At 45.6% G+C, this 19,059-nt stretch overlaps 1 protein-coding gene across 1 annotated transcript; it reads left to right on the top strand.

The window, feature by feature from the left end:
• The first annotated feature begins 4,299 nt into the window (after positions 1 to 4,299).
• On the top strand, positions 4,300 to 14,336 carry LOC149349725 (G protein-coupled receptor 83-like). The gene is made up of 3 exons (XM_089578763.1): positions 4,300 to 4,691; positions 6,485 to 6,640; positions 13,033 to 14,336. Exons 2-3 carry the CDS (start codon positions 6,629 to 6,631, stop codon positions 14,233 to 14,235), a joined length of 1,215 nt encoding a protein of 404 aa, XP_089434889.1. The 5' UTR covers positions 4,300 to 4,691; positions 6,485 to 6,628; the 3' UTR covers positions 14,236 to 14,336.
• Positions 14,337 to 19,059: the final 4,723 nt, after the last annotated feature.

Genomic DNA, 19,059 nt, shown 5'->3' with positions numbered 1-19,059 from the left:
AATCTGGAAGCCCTAGGTCCAGCAGTTCTTCCCTCATGAGTTGTCTCTATGCTCTCTGCTACGAGCCTCTGGGCCTACATAAACATGCAACAACATTTTATGGCGTGTATATTTAGTTAACAGATGGAAAACAGAAGGCGCATTTGAATCACAATGAAAAGAAATCAAATGGCAAAGCACGAAAGACTTAAGTTGTTCGGCCGCTGGGAACAAAAATTCTATTTAGACCAACCAACCAACTTGGGAGGCTGCTCATAGCTCCCCTATCTTTTCGCTCTATTGCGCTGGATCACAGCCCTTACAAAAATGGATGTCGAGTTTCTTTTGAACATGTATGGAGAGCCCAATGATTCTAAAGGATCTCTATAGAAACTCGCTGTCTATCGAGTCAGCTCATTAAGTAGTCTATTTACTCTTTAACGAGACCTAACTATAAAATTTTGCTCTGTACGCAGTCAACAGAGATTCTTTAGAATTGGTTCTATAAGAGTTCATAATGAGTCAAATTTTATAGAATTTCTTTCGTGCCTTCACTATATGAACTCGCTCCGTTCGCAGTCAACAGAGATTCTTTAGAAATGGTTCTATAAGAGTTCATAATGAGTCAAATTTTATAGAATTTCTTTCGTGCCTTCATTATATGAACTCGCTCCGTTCGCAGTCAAAACAAATTCAATAAAATTTCCTCCGTAAGACTTTATAATGAGTCGAATTTTATAGATCTTGTTTTGTGCCTTCGCTATATGAACTCGCTCCTTTCGCAGTCAAAACAAATTAAATAGAATTTCCTCCGTAAGACTTTATAATGAGTCGAATTTTATAGATCTTGTTTTGTGCCTTTGCTATATGAACTCGCTCCTTTCGCAGTCAAAACAAATTAAATAGAATTTCCTCCGTAAGACTTTATAATGAGTCGAATTTTACAGAGCTTGTTTTGTGCCTTCGCTATATGAACTCGCTTCGTTGGCAGTCAAAATAACTTCTATAGAAATGGCTCGGTATCGCTTCAAAATGAGTCAAATTTTTTAGAGCTTGTTTCGTGCCTTCGCTAAATGAATTCGTTCCTTTCGCAGTCAAAACAGAATCTGTTGCATTCTCTCCGTAAGACTTCTTGAGCCATATTTTATAGATATTGTTCGCAGTTTTCACTATATCAATTCGCTCTAAAAGGCGGTAAAACTTTAAATCAAACTGCACATCAGCAAGCTAGAAATAATTCAACGCAAGCATATAACATTAAATTTTCGAAAGGCACCTCTGAATCGACGACCGATCTCAAGAAAAATTTGGCAGAACACAGCGGCAATGTATTCGTTTGCTTTCTTGAGTAAAAAAACAACCTCACCGCCGTTACGATCACTTGAAATCTCCAGAAACTGGATCAACAAAGCGTACAAATACCTGTAACGAATATTTTTTTCCTCATTGAAAGACAAAATATGATCAGCTCTCACTACTGACTAATGAGCATGAATAGGAGTAGCCTTGTACATCGTTGTCATTGCATTCGCCTTTTTTCTAGTTCTTGTTGATTTGTGTCTGCACCAGTTGTTTCCTTTTTTTGGCGAAAAAATGGGCCTTCTTCCCGTAGCGTCCTGTCTATAGCATAAACGCTGCGCACGTGCTCTACCACGAGCAATGTTTGCCGACCAAGCACACGACGCACTGTGCGACAGTAATTCGGTGCAGTATTAGCAGAACCTCTCCAAAACTTCGTAAGTCACCTTTCCAGCATCGCAAAAACACTTTTACCATGGCGTTGCGGCTCGCGAGGGTCGGGAGTTGGGTGCAGCACTGAGGCCTGGCAAAGCTGCGTTTCACCGTTCCGTCGCGACTGCAGCGTGGTGACGGTTCATTTGACGGCTTGACAGAGTTGCGCCTAATTCCTTTATCGCCGCAACAACACAAGGCAGAAGCGTGCACAAGAGGTGCGCGACATTTTTCGGACAATATATTTCTCCAGCGCTGCACCCGATTTCTGCCACCCCCCCCTCCCCCCCTCTTAAAAAAAAAATGACCTCAATGGTAAAGACCCCTTCCGCTGTAAAGAGAGGCTGACTTCGTGAGTTTTGCAAAAGAGTAAACCTGTAGTTGAGACGGGCAGCCGCTACAGTAAACAGGCCCATTATTAAGATTATGTTCCTAACGTGCTTTTTTTTATCTTCGCTAGTATCTGTAGACATAAATTAATAAATACTGTTTGTTTTAAGCGCTTCCCGCATTTTGCAACAGACCAGCTATCAGGCCTACAATTCAACTTCACTGTGTGACGAAAATTCCTTTACCATGCTGGCATGGCCCCACCTTGAGTATTTAGTCGTTAGGTGCGTATTAACTCTATGTTAGGTGCAATGCTGGCTTTTCTAGTCCGAGCAGATGTGCGCGCGCTTCATGCGGACGCCTACCGCGCAGTCTGATAGTCGATCCTCGACTCAAGGACGCTGAACCAGGGGCGCGATTACGAGTTGCTCAAAATCGTCTCAATCGGAAAGTGTCTCAAAAAGTGTCTCATTTGCCCCGTTCCTATTGGTCGGTCGTGACCAGCGGCCATATTGGTTTTTTGCGTCACCGGCCGACGTCAGAAGTGCGCCAGAAGTGGTGACGTTGCTTGCCTAATTATGCGAGCCGATTGAGACGATTTTTTGAGACTAGAACGAGTGGTCTCAAACCGCTCGAGACAGAAAATGGCGGTTGTTTACATGGCCGGTGGCCGCGCGAGCAGCGGTGTAAGAGGGTGCATGAAGACGGTTTTGACGTGCCGGACGAGTTGTTTCGACGTTTTGACATAGGAAGGAGCATAATGGCTGTGCGACGAACTCGGGCGTTGAACTTGGAGGCGTGCGGGTGAGTGCGCGGTCAGTGGAGCGGCAAGTGCCTGTGCGCGCCTTCGCCGCCGGTGGGTTTCAAGACACCGTAGGAAATGAAGTAAACGTCGGCGTAGCCCAACCGACTGTGCAAGTGTTTGCGGTGAGTTGCGGAGACCACTGTCAAAGTTCAGTCGCAGAAGGTGCGCGCTTTCCGGCGAGACCCCTCAAGACAAGGCGGCGGCGAAGGTGGACTTCCTTCGCATAAACTTTCGCCACCGCAGTATCCCCGGCGGCGTCATCCGAGCATCATACGAACGGAACGGCAACACCAACAACACGAATATCAAGTGCTTAACCCGAAGCGGGCGGCATGAGTTGGTTACGAGGCGTCGTGAGTGATTGTTGGCGCAGTGACCGTGCGCGTGCCAGCTCTTAATTCCCGCAGTGAGATTGCAAGCTCCCAGCAGCTGCACCGGTCTGCTTCCGTATGTCGGCAGTTGCTGCAGTGTGATTATTCATGGTCGCCGGGTATTTTCTGAACAAAAATAAATAGAATCACGCATCGTCTTTGGAGCACATTTGCCATCGATCAGGCTAGGTGAGTTCACACTGGCGAGTCGCGGAGATCGCGCGACAGGCTTAAATCGATTTGTTACGCTCCCTCCCCGCTTTACATGTGCTTCGCAAACCGTAACTAATTGACCGAAATCGGTCGCCTAGAATACTAGCGCGACGTTTGCAACTCGCCAGTGTGAACTTGCCTTAAAGCTGCTTCGCCGGTTTTCGAGCCAAGCGCTCTTTGCAAATTGATCTCGGCAGACCCGTAGCAATCACTGCCTTTAGGTAGATTTTTCCGCGCACTTAAGACGTCCACACAGCACCTTGATTCTATGTAGTGCGTAAAAAAAAAGGACAGCCGTCAATCAGCTGATTTTTTTTCTGGCTGCCATGTTTACGATGGCTGAGTATGTGCGTGGAGGGATAAGGCTGAATCCATGGCTGAATCCTTTGAATGAGGCGGCAGCTCACGCCACCTAGCCGACGCTACCGACGCTTTTTCAGCGTCAGCGCACCCTCGCGGCAGCAAAAGTGACTGAAGAGCAAACTTAATTGCAAAATTGAGGACGCTTCTTCTTTTGCTTCATGTCGTTCAGTTTGAAACGTAGTTTGTTAGCGAAATAAAACATTCTTCAAATTATTAACGGCGTGTTTACAGCAAAACTTTAGTATACGGTCCCTTATTGCGCAACTAAATGCTTCCTGGGTGGAACCCTACTATTAGACACCACAACCTCGCTGCTAATTGGTTGATTCCGCAGTCAACAACTTTCGGTGTCGTCATTTTGACGTCAGAGTCTCAAAATTGAGACAAAAACTCGTAATCGCGCCCCAGGCGTTACCTTCTCAAGGGAGGGAGATGCGTCTAGAACCACGTTGGTAGAAATGCCAGCACTTCTAATTATGAGTCCTGCCACACAAAATGAATTTCGCACCACAGAGTTACCGGCTCTCCCAAGGAAACAGAAACCGAAACTCCGTCCACGAGCAGCGGCAAAAAATAAAAAAAAAGTCACACCGAAGCCAATCCAGTCCAATCCCAAAGTCGTCAGCAGCGGCGCCATGTTCTTTTTGTTGCCGGCCGGCCGGGTGGCGTTTCGGGCGTAGTTTTTTTTTTGTTGCTGTTGCGCCTTGTGTGGTGTTTTCGTGCTGTGGTTTTCGAATGTGCTACAAAACTGGTGCGTGACCTGCGCGCTTCGAAAGACCTTCTGAAGCACCTGAAGTTCTTCTCAAGATATTGGACGTCGTATTGCGCCCTGCACCACACCGTGACAATGCCGGCATCAACGTGGAAGAACGAACGACCTTGTGTGATTGCTTACGAATGTGAGTACAGTTCTTGAAATTATCTGCCAAAATGTTGTACTGGGGTGCGTGAAGTGCTGTAAATGCTGCTGGGTGTTGTCTGACAACTTCTTCGGAGTGCAGTAGAAGTTTGAGTTCGATGCAACGGCTTCCGCAAGTGCGCTGTTTGCACGTGACCGCGAACCTGTCACACAGCCACGGAAACCGTCGCTTCGCGCCTATAACTTCCTCTCCGCAGCGACGAAGTTGTGACATGGAGTACAGTTGCATGCTTTCACTCTCATGATATCGTTGTGCTCATTATTGCGATGATTGGGACCAACGAGCGGAAAGCACTGTGTTGGAACGACGTATGCTTATCAGTGGCAGTAGTTCCCGGCGTTTAGTTTTTTCGTGCTTGTATGTGTGCGTGTGTACAGGGTATAATTCCAAGCTGAACAAAACATGGTCTGCCGAGTCCACGTTACAAATGCTCACAGTACTCAGGCCGTTCAGTGCCTAGAAGTGGAATGACGATGTAGCTACAACCGACTAGAGTTGCGCACGTCAAATGCAAGAGGAATGTTGCCGATGAGTTTCGCCGCGAAAATAACTTTTGGTAATCTCTTTCCGGCGTTATTCGCTCATAGAGAGTGTTTGTGGGCACTGGCTTTGGTTTTTTTTTTTTTTGGGGCATTTCAAGCATACTTCGTACTGGTGCAAAAATGAATTGCACACTTACGGCTGTACCATCGCAAACTGCGCATGATGTTTTCGACTATGCTTTGAAATAATTTTATTTCGAAGGAATTTATGGTGACGCATGCGGTTTCTCCAGAGTTTATCAAAGAGAGAAGTACTGAGACTTGGATTTGGCCAAGATGTTCGCACTTACACTGTAGTGTCATGCCGTAAAAAGCTTATTATTTTATATTGTGTTTTGTTATGTCTGTGGTATTGGTGCTGATTCATTTGCCTGGCTGTAATCTCACTGCTTTTCTGCAGCAACTGGAATATAGCTTTATTGATCTCGCTACCAGAGTAGAGTGCTAGAGATATCGTGAGTTTTTAATTTATGTAACTGAATGGAGTCATTTATATGGATGCAATGGATTATACTGGCTAGCAGTTTAAAATAGTTATGTGACATTGTTAACGCACTTCATATCTTTCTACAACTATTTCAGCAGTGTCAATCCAGCATTAGTGGAGCAGGGAAGTGAAAAGTTTTCTAAATGCAGCAGGATCAGAATCCATCCCTTTGCTTAACGAGGGGGTCGTAGGCATCACCATCTTGTCAGATGTTTAGTGAGTGCAGTTACTGTGTTTGAGTAGCCATTCCCAGAGACTCAGATGTAGACGCTTTGTGCTGCCTGTGAGCTACTGAGGTTGAGTGACAGCTGTTCTCAGTTTTCACTGCACCTAATTTACTTACTGCAATTAATCAGTCACTTGTAAAACACAGAAGACAGGTGAATTAGTTCTCTAAAAAAAGTGATTGTGATTGTCACTGCATTATAGTGGCAATAAATATGTATTAGATGAATACTGTTACAGGCTAATGTAATAGTTATTCATTCTTATGAAATGTTCTAGTCTGGCAGCAGTGTCAGTCGCAGCTGGGTGGTGTTTATAGTTCTTTTCGAAGTGTACATGCCATTTATTTTGAAATCATATACTTTCTGTATTGTGCTGTTAGTACTCTTCAAAGCTAGATCACTAGAGTACTACTGCTTGTAGATTCTGATCTGATTGATGCTTTTGTTTGCATTAGTGTGAAAGCAGTTGTGTGCTAGGTCTCACTGACTGATTTTTTTTCTTTGGCCTATACGCAGACATCTGGGTACTTCAGACTGGCAAGCATGGGTGGTGCCTACCTGACACCTCCTCGTCTCTGCGCAGACAAGAATGATGCACCTAATAATCTACTGGCCATGTCACATCATTGGCTTACTGCAAGTGATCAGCACAGTTTATGAATGGAAATGCTGGTATCTATGCAATTGAATTATTGTACTGTGGGATATGCACAGTGAAGATCACATCCAAAGAATAGATGGAAGTGCCGATATGAACCAATAGTGCCTCCTTTTGACCAATTTTTATTTTCAGAATAATGCACTCAATTAAAAGATATGAATTCTAAACTAAATATGTCTATACCAGCATAGTTAGGAAGTCAGATCTTGTATCAAGCATTTGCATATTTTAAAGGTGTGCTTTGAGTTGGTTGTTAATATCCCAGCACATTTATCCTCCTTAATATTTACTACAAAGGAATGAAATAGATTGGTTTTCGAAATATTTGTTTTGTTTCTCCTCTAAACCGAATATAGCTTTTCTTCTCATTTTTCTTTTTGTTCAGTTCACTTGATTACTGCAGCATATCATAGCTTTCTTTAGCAGTGAATTTTGCAGCCTGCTTATGATGGTCTCTTAGATTGTTGGGCAAGCTGACCATTGTGAATCCAGGCAACACTTAAACTCAGCTCAGGAAAGCATATGCATAGGTATAGTATTAGTTGCCTGTGGACAGCAGCAGTTGAGTGAAGAAAGGGGGCTGTAACAGATGACATTCACAGCTTATGTTGTCACCTAACAAGGATTATTGAGCAGCCAACTGTCAAGCATCCTATTCTGGCCGGCCTGTATTTCCTATGGTTGGATCAATTTGTACATGTGAAGCAATGTAGGAAAACACAAGTTTATATGTAATGAAAGAAACCAGTTCTTTTGTTGGCACAGTCAGAGATTTGATGTACAGCTTTTTTGTGGTTAATAGCGAGTAGTCTGAATTAAAATGCCAACAAAGGCGCGTCCTTGTAGCAAACGGTAATATGCAGGATGGCTATCTGGTTCATTATTGCTCAGTATCAGACATAAAGTACTCCTTGAAATTTGCATCCTCATGGGACGATTTTTAGTCATGTAGAGTAGAAATGAATAATGTACTTTGTTTTGTCATTCTTGTACTTTGCGTCTTGCTTGAATTAAGAATTTATTCCTGCTCAAAGGAGTACAGACACCTAACTTTTGGGTGCATGTTTTCTGCTTTGTAATGATTCGTAAGGCATGGATTATTATGTGGTATTCTAGTATGCCCGCTAAATAATTTACAGTTCAATTTCTTTCTCATGCTGTTTCGGTTTCAACAGCCGAACGATCAATGTGACATCAAAGTGTGCTTACAGGTCTAGGAGACATGAAGAAACTGATATAATCACTGCTTTGTCCTTTTAATTTGCTACAATGCTAAAGCCAAGCAGCCTCAACAGCCGGAATGACAACAAATGAAGAAGCAGCAATTTGCTGTTTTTTCATGCCTCATGTGACCTATAAGGGCACGTTAACGTTACATTCGTTGTTCGGATGTTGAAACCGTAACAGCATGGGAGAAAAATTCAATTATAAATTATTTATAGTTTGCAGCTGAATACCACCCGGTGATCCATGCGTATTAGTGTCTTCCACATTACTGTGGAGAAGAAAGCATGCCACCAAAATTAGGTGCGTGTACTGTTTTAACAAGAGGCAGTTTAATTCTGGAAAGTAGATCTCACGTGTCCTCTTCAAAACAATTGTGACTCCTTCATCATGTTCACTCTGCTGTGCACGCAATCCTTGGGACAGCTGTAAATGATATCCTTTCAGAATACTACATAAAGGTATACAGTGCTTTCTAACTTTTAATTCTCACAGAATGAACATGCAGCTAGCCTTTTGCTGTGGCTCCGACTAGCATTGTGTACCTTATGTAGGGCATAAGTGAATAAAATTAAGGCAGGCATATACTCAGAGCTGTTGAAGGCAGAAGGCTAGGCAGTATTTGTTTGAGTCGCTACTCCACTGTTTTTTCGTGAAAACATACTCTCTTTGAGGTGTGATCTTCGTTGCACATGTGGCGCAGAAAATGAATCTAAAATTACTTGATTGTCTCAAAATAAAATGTGCTCGTACTGTTCGTGTGCCATGTCTCCTATCAGTTTCATCATAAATGCGGCTAATTACTAAGGCTCGCCAGGAGCTGCAAACGTTCAATTCCATAAGCTGCTGTAAAAGTTGCTAAGTGAAATAAAGTTAGTTGATTGTATGTCGTGTGCTGTTGCTCTGTATGATTTCTTGCATGCTTACAGCAATCAGTGGTTACATCATATATGTTACATTGTACATGCTGGGCTTCTATAGGAATGTGGTGGCCAATTAGTTATTGGAACTCATTACTCAGATCTTATACAGTGTCAAAAGCATCGCATTCCAATGAAATAAATGCATTCCAATGGATTTACGTAAAATTCATATAACTAGTTTCAAAAGAAAGTTGTTACAGTATTTCTTTTAAAGGATGTTAGACGTGTTCCTATAACAATGCGGTGGCCAATTAGTTATTGAAACACTGTACCCAAATTCTATACAAATTCAAAAGCAGCACATTACAATGAAATGAGTACACTCAAAAGAATTTCTAAACAATTTCTCAAGGAGTTTCTAAAGCAAGTCATTACAGAATTTCTTTTAAAGGACATTAGCCACATTTCTATAGCAATGCGGTGGCCAATTAGTTATTGAAACACTGTAGCCAAATTCTATAGAGATTCAAAAGCAGCACATTACAATGAAATGAGTGCGCTCAAAAGGGTTTCTAAAGAGACTCCCAAGGAGTTTCTAAAGCAACTCATTACAGTTTTTCTTTTAAAGGACGTTAGCCGTGTTCCTATAACAATGCGGTGGCCAATTAGTTATTGAAACTCTGGACAAAAATTCCATACAGATCTAAAAGAAACTCATTACATTTTAATGAGTAAATTTAAAAGACTTTCTAAAGAATCACAAAAGCAATTTTTGTAAGGGAGTGACTCTGACTTCCAATGGCACTTAGGCTTCAGAAGTGAGGCCTTTTTTTAAGAATTCCGTAAAAGATAAGCGTGGATTATAATATACGCGGGGTCTGACGAGGCTAGAGCAATGCAGAAAGAACTTACTGATGACTATGGCGATCGATAAATGCAACCAGCAACCAAGTTCTTTTAAAGAGAGTAGAATAATTCATCCATCTCAATCCAAACAGACCTGCAGTTGGATATTCTCGGAGTGAAATCAAGACGAAATCGGCTGATACATGAAACTGCTGAAGAGCCAAGATGGCCCCTGGGTCCTCCTTTGTTCTACCTTATTCCGTTTTACACATGAACTCAGTGCTCTAATGCTGGTGATTATTAGGTCGGCGCAGGAATACAGGCGCTAAGTCAGCTGAATTTAGAGTACTGATATTTAAGAAAGTACAAAACCGCGCAGCTTGATTTAGTTCTCTACACTGCACCTTTTCCTAAGAGCGTTTCTTAGTTAGTATGCTCGACAAAAAAAAATGATACGAAAAGAATGGTGCCCAGAATGCCTCAGCTTCTCGTATCTAGTACTTCGCATTTGGTGACATTTAGTGCGTGACCATAATCTGCTCTCCTCCCTGACGACAATCTTCTCACTCGTGGCGCTCGTGGTTACTGCTGTAGGAGGCTAAATTCATCGACAAAGGATGAAAGAAAATCAAATCAAATCAAGTTTATTTTTCAACATTTTACAATGCTTTTGGCCATCCTGCCAAAAAGCTGTGAGGGCAGCTTGACTAGGCTTGCACCATTTTGGCAGCAGCGACATTAACGCAGTACACTGCATTAAAAGAAATACATACTATAAGACATACATGCACTCCGTTCATCAACACAATTTACGCTACAGAAGTAAAATAAGAAAGTGAATAAATATAAAACTGTTCTACGGACATATGGTATTAGTACTATTAAGTGTTGTACATTGAGTTTCTGGGGAAAGGCAAGCAGTACAACACAGGCACTCCGCATATTCATTAAATGATCTACGTGGCACCTAAGAAAAAAATCGAGTGTTAAGAAGACCTCCTACAACCCTTTATTTCGCCAGAGGCGAGGAAATCACTGTACAGTTGCGCTCCGCACTGTCTGCCGAGGTCTCACCGGCCGCGAAAGACAGTTGCTAACTCTGTTGCCGCTCGCGGAATAGGATCGTCAAGTGCACGCATTTGCGCGGTGTTTTGCAGGCTCAAAGACAGGCCGAGTGCGCATCGCGTTCACAAAGAGGGGACCAGCCGGCCGTAGTAACGCATAAGGTTCCCCGAGAAGCTTTCAACAGAACTGCTAACCCAAAGTGGTGGTAAGCGCGCGCTACCGTGCTTCTCCCCACACTGAAAGGGCGTCATTCGCCGGAGCCCGACATTCATTTATCCCGTCCTTGCGCATTGCAGCTGGCCACCGTCTGGCGCACATGCGGACGAAAAAGCCGATGTTTCGCAAAGAGAGCCCGCGAGAAAGCGAACATTTTACTGGTAAAAAAACGCCCGAGCCTGCGCTACAGCATGTGCATCTACAAGCCTTTCAAACCGCGTCTTGAACGTGTTGCGCGAAGCTAAGTAGCAGACGACGTGCATCACTTTTAGTGCGCGTCAAAAAAAGAAAAACGCACTATAGGTCGTTAGGCTTTCGTAACTATGGTCCTTCTGCCACGCCATGCACGTGCCGCTCTCCGTATCCGTCGGATTAGGTTACTAGCAACAAGCATACAGGAGCACTGCAAACTAGCTTTTATGGCTTGCAAGTCTTGCTAAGCGGCGACACTTGAAAACGTGATTTGTTCGCTTCGCTCAATCACCAAGCCCTCATGTTCTGCTTAACATCAGTAAGTTTTCCCGATTCACACTGCTACACCAGTCTGATCACATAACTACATCACTAAGAGCGTGAAATAAAAAACGGCTGTATATACAACCCAAATTCCTCAAATTTTCTGTTTGCATTTGCTTGTGTCATCCCCTTGGCCACATGCACAGATCTTCTGTACCCCTGGTGGGTGCTTTGCGAGGGCATTTATGCAGTGGTCGAGCAATTTCGAGCAACAGAAAAAAAATTGAAGTTCATGTTGATTCGCATTGCTAAGAAGGTGGCATATATAGAATTGCGCCACGCGTGTTCGCGTTAAATGGACGCTGAAGATGAATTTAATTTGGCCTGTATCGATAGATAATCGCAGTTTAAGTACAAACACGTTCCCTTCGCTGAAAAAGAAGCTCACGTCGAGCAATTTTGGACAAAATTTCTGAAAATTAGAAAATTGTAAGATGCTTTTACGGAAATATTGAAGGTAATGGTCCATTCTTCTGATATCTTCATTTTCAGATATCATTCGGATATCTTTCTTCTGGAATCTTTCATTTAAAGTGTTTCCATCGATCGCATCGAATAGTCAAGACTCCCATAGAAAACCAATGGGGAAAGGTTTTGACGATAGCAAAAACGTTAAGAGAAAAAAAAATCAAGACTGCCACCAGGTGATCTGAGGATACATTGATTTTTATAGTGAAATCCTACATTATATGAAAAAATTGCCTTCATTAAAGGTTTCCCGCTCAATAATGCTTTTGTCCAGAATTGTTGGGCATGTATAAGCCTGAAAACTCCATAAATTGAAACGCCGATTTAGGAAGTAAATTGCGGTGCACCGAGTCATTTTCTTTTGCGCGGATTTGAGGGACTACGCTACACGGGTATACGTGTGATAACTGCGATCACGGAATCCTTGTCGGTGTAGACGTCACAGGCTTGAATTTGCTGGCGAGAAAACTTTTCAGCAGAATTTTCTCACCAATAAATCCGTCATTTGCTTCCGGACAAGCATCAACGTAGCCAGAAAAAGTTATAGAATTGGTTATTACTTGGTTAAAATTTCCAGTTTCGGCCAGTTGGGTCGTAACTGAAACATAAAAGACTGCCATAAAAAAAAAGACGCGTACAAAGGAACACTGCAGACCGGACGGTCGCTGACGGCCAACTGTTTACTGTTAAACCGTCCTGTCTTCAGCGTTGCTTTCCGCGTCTTATCTGCGCTGGTCTCACTGTTTTACTAGGAACGACCGTTGGATATTGTTTTCCTCAGTGTTCATTTAAGTGTTACAGGGGCTTTACACAGCCCTCCATCGAAAAATCAAAGCGGCGTGGGCAGGACAGCACTCGCTGTGGTATTTCAGCGTCGCTAAATTGAGTGGAGTTTCAAAGCACCTGCCACCGTAATCGCATGCATGGCGTTTGCTGCCCCTGGCACATGCTGCAAATGGAGCACAGCTACCATTTTTAGTTTAACATTCTCATCCGCGAACTTCAGTTCACTCTGGCCTTTTTTCAAGCCCTTTTATCTTTCTTCTCGGCACGTTTACTGTGTGTACTGCCTTTGCTTTTCTCGTAACCTCCTCATCCCCATCTGGCTAGGAGAAGTTGCCTACGAACATGCACAGATGCAAACGGAATCAGTAAGTACCAAATGGGCGTGGCAATAATTTGTAAATAGTGTTCGTCACTCGCAGCCCCGGGTCACGGACCGAGCTGAGCCCAGCGGCATGGGGCCCTCCAACGCCACATGGTCGTCGCCCGGTGACCTGTGCGGGGCCGAGCAGAGCGCTAACCTCAGCGCACTCTGCTCGCTGCTGCGCAACCTGTCCATGGAGGCGCGACCTCTGCTACGAAAGCCGCGCGACGTGCTCGTCATCTTACTCTACGGCCTCGTCGTGCTGGTGTCGGTGTTCGGCAACACGCTGGTGTGCCACGTGGTTCTCCGGTCGCGCAAGATGCGCACGAAAACCAACGTGCTGATCGCCAACCTGGCCGTTTCCGACCTGCTCATGACCACGCTGACCATACCGCTTAGCGCTTCGCGGTTCCTGCTCGACAACTGGCCGTTCGGCGAGGCGCTTTGCTACCTGGCGCCCTTCCTGCAGGTGACCTTCGTCTACGTGTCCACGCTGACCATGGCGTGGATCGCGTGTGACCGGTACGGCGTCATCGTCCACCCGCTGCGGCTGCGACGCCTGTGCCCGGCACACGGGGCCATCGCTTGCATCTGGACGCTGGCCGGCGCCCTGTCGTTGCCGCACGCCGTGTTTAACAGAGTCGTATCCCTGTTCACGTACCGAACGCTGGTGCGCTGCCAGGTGCAGTACCCAGCGCCGTCGGCTACATTCCGCAAATGGCTCACGCTTGCCACTTTCCTGACGCAGTACGTGCTGCCGCTGGCGCTCACCGCGCTCATGTACTACCGCGTGAGCCGCGCGCTGTGGGCGCGCAAGGCACTAGGTGCCGTGACGCGGGAGCAACAAGCCCTTCACACGCGCTCCAAGCGCAAGTCTCTCAAGATGCTCGTGCTGGTGGTGGCGTGCTTCGCGGTGTGCTGGCTGCCGTTGAACGTGTACCACTTGGTGGCCCACTTCCGCGCCGACGACGGGCCCGACCGGCACAACTCGAACCTTTTCATCTCTTTCCACTGGCTGGCCATGAGCAGCGTCTGCTACAACCCGTTCATCTACTGCTGGTTGAACAACAAGTTCCGTCAGGGTGCGCTGGCATGCCTCGCCTGCCTGCCACGATGCGCTCAGCGCAAGCCGCCGCCATGGTCGCTGAAGAAGCCTGCCGCGCTGGCAACAGGCGGTCTCCGCGGGAGCCCCTCGGCCAAACGCAGTTCGACACTGAAGAGCACATCGCTCAGCTCTGCCGTCAGGATAACTTGCGTATGACTCGTGGATCAGGTGCGCGCTGCAGTGGTTCAGTCACTGGCCCATGAAAAGAAAACTTTGGGGCCTTTTTAACCACATTCTAAAGGGGCTGCGAAACACTGCTTGGGGGGGATACTGGCAATACTTCAGGTGGGTTCTTTATGTCACACAGATGATGACTTAAAAAGAATTTCAGGAATCGATGCACAGGAACGGGAGTTATTGAATGAAGAAATTTCAAAATACAAGCAAACAAAACGCTGCCCTCAACTCGATTTTGGCGGGGCTTCCCACTCCTATTTCGCTCTCCCTATGACGGCACCTGGCGCAACCAATCAAAACAGCCTGCCAGAGCACGTCGCGGAAGTTTGCACTCCATGGTTGGCTGCTCTCTGTAACTCGTTCTTGCTGAGACTGGCGGAGTCGTTTCCATGCCAGAGCGCCCCTGGTGGTGTATTTTTATTTTACCTGCTTTGCAGGGCTTTTATCTAAGACAAACAAGTTGTTTTTGTTGATCTAATACAAAACGCAGACAGGTGACAAAATGTGTCTCTATTTATTCTCACAATTTGCGTATATTTACTGTTTGTCCGATCATCAAGCTCGCGCCAGGTGATGTCATATCCGCTGCTCAAACCCGCCACTGTGTGGCGGCACCATCAGAGCCATGAATTTGTTTTTGGGAGGATATTAAAATATTAAATAACGGAATATACGTGGTATTACCGACGCTAATAGCACCATTATAACTCACTGTATGCGACCAATAGACAAAACAGTCAGCTAAGATTGTGTTTCTGGGCCCCTTTAAGGGATAAAAGAAGTTGGCCCACCCCGAAATTTCAAAGGACCCCCAGAGTTCTTGAAGTAGGCCAACCCTATAAAATGGACTAGGGTGGACTAAGATGGGTTATTTTGGATTAGTGGGTAAATTGACGTAGATTATTGAATGGGTTATTCGGAATTAGTGGGCGGATTAGGGCCGTTTAGGTAGTCGGATTACTACACTGCCGAAGGATAATCCAATTTACGGTACTCGATCATTCTAGTCATCAGATTTTCATGCTTGGCAGTGTTGATGACGTCACGACCTCCTCGACCAATCACTGAATTTCGTTACGGAGGAACCTGAAATCTTTTGGAAACGACAACAAAAATGCTATTGCATTAAAAGTCAGGCAGTATATCTTACGGAAAGGCACAGGGTAATTTTTTGGCACATAAAACCACGATGCAATGTTGGCAAGTGGTCAGACCTCTTTAATGTTATTTTTTATTTTTCGAATATTTTCACTGTTCAGAACACGACTGCACTTTGAGCGTCTTTCCATTTCTACTACGCCTGAGCTTGTTCTTTTAAGAGCCACATAGCTTTAATAGGCCACCAGGGGCCGTATTATGCGGATCCATTTGAAATGGATGTCAGTTTTTCACTTCATCTGGAGTGACGTAAGCGGAACACCACCATCAGACGAAAGCAGCAAGCGGCCAATCATGAAAGTCAACCCGTAGCGGGACCCACGTCGACAACAGCCTTCCCCACTCGTCGTCTCACCATTGGTTGCATATAGGAGCTAATGGTGAAACCCGGTCGCCAATGTGCCAATAGTCGGTCGCTTCCCGCGGACGCTTGAAAACCGCAGCTACGTCACGGAACAACAATGACCAATGCCAGAGTACCAAATGGATATGAAATGGTTATGGATTCTTATAGAAGTACTTGCTGTTGGGCTAGTTGGTTCATCATAATATTTTTGAATGGCGCAATGGAACAAACACAGGAAGACACGGAGACAGAAAGAGCGCCTTCCTACCAACTGAGTTTATTCCGGAAAACACGACATTACACGCCAGTACATTATCATCATCTTGCGTTATCATAGCCAGGGCAAGCTTTTTTTCATGCCTTGTTCTGTGAATTGCAATTCACTGGCTTTTATAGGTACATATGATATTTTTCTGCATATCTATTTTTTCTTTATTTTTAGCTTGTCCTGGCTACGATAACGCACTGATTATGATAATGTACTGGCGTATAAAGCTGGTGTTTCCCCCAATAAACTCAGTTGGCAGTAGGCGCTCTTTCTGTCTCCGTGTCTTCCTGTGTTTGTTCCACTGCGCCATTCAAAAAAATTTTATCCTTGTAATATACGGCCCAGATCAGCGTTCTCGCATTGCAACCTGCGTATCATGGAAAAAGGCCTCAAGTGCTGGATATGATATCTCGGATGGAGTGCGAAGGTGGCTTGCAGCCATGCATGAGGTATATGGTCCATCATCTCAGTTCCCTGGTGCAGTGCAACAAAGCCACTCATTTGCTGTGGCCCACGTATACGCGGTGGCGGTATATTGTCCACGCGTGCCAACGTGGCCCCGTAAAATCACCGGCAGAGTGGACTGTGTCGTGCGTGTTAATGTTCTGAAGACACACAGAAAATGTTTTGAGCTATCTACACGTTTCCCTGACTTGTTGGGTGGTCTGTGCAGCAAAAGCCGTCATAAAGCGGGCTGTTCAGACACTGGTGTTTCTTTGTGTCTGGGCCTTTCCGTCTGCACTCGGTGTTTCCATTTAGGAGGTGCTGTGTTGATCGGCTTCTGAATACGGGGACTTGGGATTTAGTCCCGGCCCATGGCAGCCGCTTTTCGACGAAGACGAAATTCAAAAGAGACCCGTGCTCTGTGCGATGTTAGTGTGTGTTAAAGAACCGATTATAACGAAAGGAAAGGCGCACTACCTGTCTGGTTCTCGGGGGCTGTTCAACCGCGACGTGAGGGAAGAGATGGAGGAGGGAATGAAAGAAAGAAGGGAAACAGAGGCGCTGTAGGAAAAAAAAAAAGGTTTTTGAGGAAAGGAAATGCTGAGTGATTGTCTTGCATCTCAGTGGCACGTGATTAATTTCGACCACATTGCGGGGGTCTTAAACGTTCGCTGACATCTCACAGCAGACGAATGTCTGTGGATTTCGCCACTATCAAAACGAGGCCGCCTCGGCTGGCCAGCGATAAAGAACCCCATGTGGACAAACCAATTCGAAGCTCTCCACTATTACGCTTCTTTCGCTGTTCATCCTTTCCTTCTCATCTTAATCCTTTCCCTCGCGGCACGATTGATTTGTCCACCGATAGGGCGTCAGGTACTGCACCTTTCCTTTCATCATCACCAATTTTCGGCGTCTGCACGTGTCCTACGAAAAGCCATGCTCCTGTGCACCCAACGCCTGCAGTCGCGTGTAAGAGCATTTTTTTTTTATTTGACACACTTGCCTCAAAGACATAATACTATAAGGAATCATGGAAGGTATTTTCGTGCAGGAACTGGAGAAGACTCCTGCTCTTATTGTTGTCGGTCAGCCACTATTTTAATAGGCGTTAGCTGTTTAGAGCCGTCTTCTCAATCTGGAAGTGGAGTTATTAAGAAAGTAAAGACGCAACAACTGTGCCTCTCATGGCGCACCTGAATCGCCCTGTGAGAGAATATATAAATGAGAGTGTGTCATGACCACGTGGCGCTGCAGTCGCCTGACTGCACGATATCGTTCTGCACGATGAGACACGCACGCCTGATTCACAGAATCGTTCAGCATAATGGTCTGTCCCCCCCTTCCTTCATTCACAATGGCACGAAACGGAGCATCTAGTTTATGTGTGTTAACGCTAAAGAAAACATGCAACGCACCATTTTCACTGGCGGATGTATATCTCTTGCAAGCCCCAGATATAAATGCTGGCAAAACTCGACTGCTTTAGTCTTAATTCTAGTTTGCCCTTTTTCACACTAGTGAAGTTCTTCTTCACGGCCAATATGGCTTTTTCCTTGTACATGGACCTTGGCAGGCAACAAAGCCGCCGGTCTCTTCCTTCAGGTGTCCTCTTCCGATCTTCTCCTTCAGGTGAAGGATCTCTTCCTTCACGGCACGGTTCAGGCGTTCATCCAGTGTGAGACTGCTGCCGCACCTTTACTTTTCTTATAACTACGAGTTACTCGGGCGCATACGCGCACTCGTTGTGGCTTGAGCGTCTCTGTCTGAAATCGTCGAGGACGCTTATGCCTCGAGCTATGCAATGAGCGCTAGCGTCGTAACACAGCGCTGGATCCGACTAAAAGTTGCTTCTTCTGGTTGCTGGGCTATGTTTTATGACGCTGCCTTCGTCTTCGGAAACTTCACTGCGAGTTGCCGGTAAGCATTTACAGCCGAGCATTTGGGAGTTCCTGGTGCAAGTAGGAACATAGTACTTGGCACGAGGGCGATGAGAAAATCTCCGAGTTCATTCTTTGCATGATGGGCAAAGGCGGCTGTCAATTTTTACAACGCTAGTCGTCTCAGCTTCGTTTCCCGCTGTCTCGTAGTCATCGGCGTCGACCCGCCCGCTTCGTGCCTCGGGCTTTCTCCGTCGCCGTCATGTGGAGCGCGCCTGCACATAATCAAGTGAGCACCCTGTACACACAGCCCATGCGTCGCGCCTCGCGCTAATTTCGTCGTCATCACACGCGGCACCTGGAGACGTGGTTGCGACAAGACGCGCTGCTAAATTCCGCAAAACGACTCTTAGAAAAAGTTTCTGAAATGAGAGGATGGCGCGCCACGCTGCAGTGCGCAGAAGCGGCCGACGCAGTGATGAAAAAACCCGGCGCTGGCGACGTGGCACATCAGAAGCGTTGCGGGAGGACCATAGATGCAGCCGACGCGGAGCCTCGCACTTGGGACGGTGCACGTATGAGGAAAAAATAAATATTTGTTGCGTGAGAAGGATAGGGGCAGTAACTGTGGCTCTCCCGGTGGACACCTCAACCGTGTCGTGAAAGTATAGGATTGAAGGAGAGAGTGGTAGATGTAAGAGAAAAGG

This window comes from Amblyomma mixtum, chromosome 3 (genome assembly GCF_055824585.1).
Source record: "Amblyomma mixtum isolate Tamu chromosome 3, ASM5582458v1, whole genome shotgun sequence".
Classification (NCBI taxonomy): Eukaryota; Metazoa; Arthropoda; class Arachnida; order Ixodida; family Ixodidae; genus Amblyomma; species Amblyomma mixtum.
Note: the sequence above shows the minus strand (reverse complement) of the source record. Positions and strands in the feature narration are given on the sequence as shown.